This window comes from Malurus melanocephalus, unplaced genomic scaffold (genome assembly GCF_030028575.1).
Source record: "Malurus melanocephalus ecotype Western Australia unplaced genomic scaffold, MMel_1.1 scaffold_39, whole genome shotgun sequence".
NCBI lineage: Eukaryota > Metazoa > Chordata > Aves > Passeriformes > Maluridae > Malurus > Malurus melanocephalus.
In genome coordinates, this window is record NW_026623271.1 from 3,162,786 (window position 1) to 3,167,156 (window position 4,371).

Here is a 4,371-nt window from a genome sequence, read left to right on the forward strand (position 1 = left end):
GGTGTAGCAACATGCCTCTGACAGAGCAAGACCCTCCTTTGTGGTAGTGGAGCAAGTGAAGGGCAGAGCAGTTCCATCATGCAGCCATACATGAGGCAGTGGGACCAGATGGAATCCCTGCAGGCCACTGTCAGCCATGGGTCACAGCATGTTTTGGGTTTGAAGSGACCTTAAAGGTCATCTSGTTCCAAGACTCCTGCTGTGGGCAGGGATGCATTATGAGGATGGTCTCCAGTAGGCAATGGATTTGGTGACAGGATGGCTCCCAATAACTGGAAGAAAAAAAATGTCATACCAGGCTCCAGGGAGGAGGATGTGGGGAAACTACAGACTGGTCAGACCTTAGCCTTCCGGAATATTATGGGGCAAATTGTCCTGATAGCCATGTCCACACTCTTCATAAGGCGAGAAGTTGTCTGGGAATAGCCAGGACTGATTAGCTAAAGCCAAATCTTGTCTGAGCAATCTGATTGCCTTTTGTGATGGCTGAAGGGCTTAGGGTGCCRATGAATGTTTATCTTGGCTYAAGTGGTAGYTGAGGAGGTAASTCCAYGCTGTGGGAGGCAGTGGGCACAGGCTGTGGGAAGTTCAAACCTGCATAAGGAACAGCTTCTTTACTGCAAGAGTGGTCACTGGRAAGGTTCCTGGGAAGTACCAGGGAGTCTCTATCCTTCAAGATACTAGAAACTCAAGTGGCCAGGGCCCCAGGCAGCCTCTTGACTTCAGAGTTAGCTCTGCTTTCTGCAAGGAAGGAAGATCATGTCTAGACACCACTAAAATATGCTGTGATACTCAGCAGACTAAGGAGGATTTAGGGCCCTGGTAATGAAGTGARTATCAGATGCAACTTAAAACAGCTCACATGTATACAGATTTCTAACCTCTGTCTTTCTAAAGTCAGATACTTTGGAGCATCCTAACATGGTGTGGGAAGTGAAGACAAATCAAATGCCTAATGCAGTTCAGAAACTYCTTCTGGTAGTGGACAAGAGAACTTCAGGGATGAATGAGTCACTGGAGTTGCTGAAGTGTAATGAAAACCTGCCCTCTTCTCCTGGATATGCATCCTGTGATGAGCACATGGAACTTGGTAAATAACATGACTTTTTCAGAAGAMGATGAATCCTGAAGTTTGTTGTAGGTTTCCAATACTGAAATTACTAGAATCTGACTGAATGAGATTGATGATTTTTAACTAGGGCAGGGAATTGAGACATCTGAAGGTCTTACTTTGCCGTCACTTTTCCCTTTAACCCATTTCCAGTTCTGACACACTGGCCTGTTGACTCAAATGTGTTCTTGAACTCAGAGCCACAAATTTCTGCTTCTGATCCCAAAGGAGAGGGGTTTTTTTTTGAAAAAAAAGATAAAAAAAAAAAAAAAAAAAAAAAAAAAAAAAAAAAAAAAAAAAAAAAAAAAAAAAACAAAGAAAAAGCTCAAGAGCTCCTCCTAAAGGGAAATTATGTTGCTTTAGATCTGCTGCAGATAAAGCTTCTGGGATAGAGGAACATTACTTCAGTTCTTACATGTTGCAGAAAAACAGCTTTTATGTTAGAAAGTGTTGATACAATCAGTGAAATATTAACACATTTAATTGAATTTATGGAATGATTAAGAATAATGATACTTAGTTACRTGACAGCGTATAGCACCGACCTCTCTTAACAATCTGGACTCTTTTCTGCTATTCTGTATGGGATATGAAAGTGTATATTATTTATAGGAGTTTGCCCCTACCAGACTGTATACGCAGCTTTCATGATTTCTGAGTTATTTAACTTGAGTTCCCTGGGGGAAGCTTTTTATCTCGAACATGGTCTGATGTTGAAGTTTGTAATGTCATGACTTCAAGAATAGATTTAGTTGTCTTTTGTGGAATGTTTTAGTATTTTATTGAAGCACGTTGCTACTTTTGAATATTTCTGCAGTACAGTTCTGTGTAATCTGGTCAATCCTGTAAAAACTTTAMAATCAGAACTACATTTTTAGCTAGTTACCTAATTGTTTCTTAAATTACTTGTGTTAATCTATARTTGGTTAGAGATGTTACTATTTCTGTAACCATTTTTATGAATAGGGTTTGTGAAATGTTGGTAGTTGTGATATGAAAAAATAAAATTATTTTATTGTGGTTCCTTTTTTATTTTAATCTTTAAGATTTGGTGTTAATTGGAGTTGAATATAATTATGGTAATTTGTGCMTTTGTTTGTAGATGATCTTCCTGAATTACAAGCTGTGCAGACAGATTCTACCCCACCTGCACTTTTTCAGCTTGGTGCTGATGTTTCACATCAGGAATGTTCAAGGCCTTCRTGGAGCCAACATACCTCAAACAGCAATCCAGAAAATGCTTATTCTTGTGAGAATGGGGTGAACTGGCTGACAGAATTAGCAAATATAGCCACRAGTCCTCAGAGTCCTTTGATGCAATGCGCTTTTTATAAGAGGTACTGACACTCATTTCACTTTTGAACTATAGGAATTTATAATACTGTCTCCAGAAACACTCCTTGACTYCTTACACTCTCTGACTTTGAACTGGAGCCCTGTTTTTTGATCTTTCTATTTGTTCTGTGAAAGTATGCACAGAACTCATCTCAGAGCCTGGTACAAAGGCTGCTTAGTTGCCAGCTGTGAATAACATGGAATGATATAAAGACATTGCATATCCACAGCARGCTTGGAAACTGTGGATGTTTACCTCATGTGAAGCGCCAGATAAAAATGAAGAGGAATTTGTTATGTTAAATTCTTAAAGCTTTCTGGTGCACAGACTTCAGTTTGGGTTTGTTTTTTGTTTTTTTTTTAAACAACTAGTTGGAAATCTAATGCAGTGTGTTTTCGTGTTAACTGTCTCAGGCTTGTGACTGTAAGTTCTGTAAGGTTGTGAGCAGCAAGTGTGGGATCTTGGAAATTTCTGGACTTCACTTTTTATTGTACAGCTTTTCCTAGGTTTATAATCAGAAAACAAAATGCAGTACTGTTAATAGTAAAGCAGTTGAGATTTAACCATTTGGACAGGGCAGATGTCTTTATATTCTCTTAAGAATGGGGTATTTGCTTCAAGATATTTATAGAAATTTCAACATTCATCATCAGGAGATGCCATTGTATATAGAAYTTATGCAGWAGTTATGCTAAACGTTCTCTCTGSCTKAGCTTGCACCCTTTAATCATCCCRTTGGATTATTGGTGTGTGGGAGGTTTATTTGKTATTCAGCTCATACAAACAGAAATATTTGCAATAAAAGCATTTTAGAGTAAGGGCAGTGAAGTCTCATGTGTTAAATCTGAGATATTTTAAAAGACATGTTTCTATTGTAGATCATCTCCTGTTCACATAATAGCAACAAGCAAAAGTTTACATTCCTATGCACGTCCTCCACCAGGATCTTCAAACAATGATCCTAACTTCTCCAAGAATGACGTGGATGAAACACCAGTCAGACATGAAAGGGTGAGTTGTTCTGAAACATTTAAAAATAAAGATGTATGAGTAATGGGTTAAGTTTTTTGAAAAGSGAAACAAAGTTTAATAAAATCCCATCTTTCTAGTGTTAATGATATTTCTATTTAAGTTAGATTTTCTGTTACTTTTCTTTTTACCACWCAGGGTAAGCTTGTAGTGCTACTTCATAGAGTTCATGTGAAGAMCKCTATGAGTTTGTRAAGAGATCACCTTCTAAGAAARCTCTGCTTCTATTGTAATTCCTTTTACAGCAAGYTTTAAAAAACTATATTAARTTGTTTGATGCCTCAAAAGGAAATAWGGATCCCTCTCCTTCGAGATGCAMAAAACCTGTCAGTCCTGTGTCTCCTTTGTCCATGTATTWATTTGTATCTGAAGTTTGTCTGTTGACAACACTGAATTTTCTCYAGTGATTTGTCTCAAGCTGCCTTGAGTCTACAGCTTTCCAGTAACTGGACCTTAGTGTGCTTTGGGTGATTTTGTGAATGACCAAGGAATGATGAGATGTAAAATGCTTACACATGAGCATAAAATAATCCATAGGTGTGAAATTAATCTCAGAGAATGAAACCTAAAAATGTCAGGTTGTATCTTAGAAAAGGTGATGAAAACACTCCATTCACATTCACTGCATTCCTTTAGTCTTCATGTTACATTCCTATTAGCATTTAAGGCAAAATGATGCCACAAGTGCAAATTAGAGACTGTCTTAAAACATACAAGACCAGCCCTAAAATCTTCTGCCRTAAAATATCAACACCATTTTGCTTTTTTTAATAGGCGAATAGTGAATCAGAATCTGGCATTTTCTGCATGTCATCACTTTCAGATGATGATGATTTAGGATGGTGCCATTCCTGGCCCTCAACTGTTTGGCATTGTTTTCTAAAAGGTAAAATAA

General features: G+C 37.9%; 1 protein-coding gene across 3 annotated transcripts in view; it reads left to right on the forward strand.

Annotated features, from left to right (window-relative positions):
- Positions 1-4,371, forward strand: part of HBP1 (HMG-box transcription factor 1) — a 16,540-nt gene that overhangs the window by 2,619 nt on the left and 9,550 nt on the right. For 2 of the 3 annotated variants that reach the window (XM_057364530.1, XM_057364531.1), the window contains exons 2-5: positions 898-1,090; positions 2,214-2,448; positions 3,326-3,458; positions 4,251-4,362. In XM_057364530.1, the coding sequence (XP_057220513.1) occupies positions 898-1,090; positions 2,214-2,448; positions 3,326-3,458; positions 4,251-4,362 (673 nt within the window). The remainder of the gene's footprint in view (positions 1-897; positions 1,091-2,213; positions 2,449-3,325; positions 3,459-4,250; positions 4,363-4,371) is intronic. The other variant, XM_057364532.1, reaches the window with a different exon arrangement.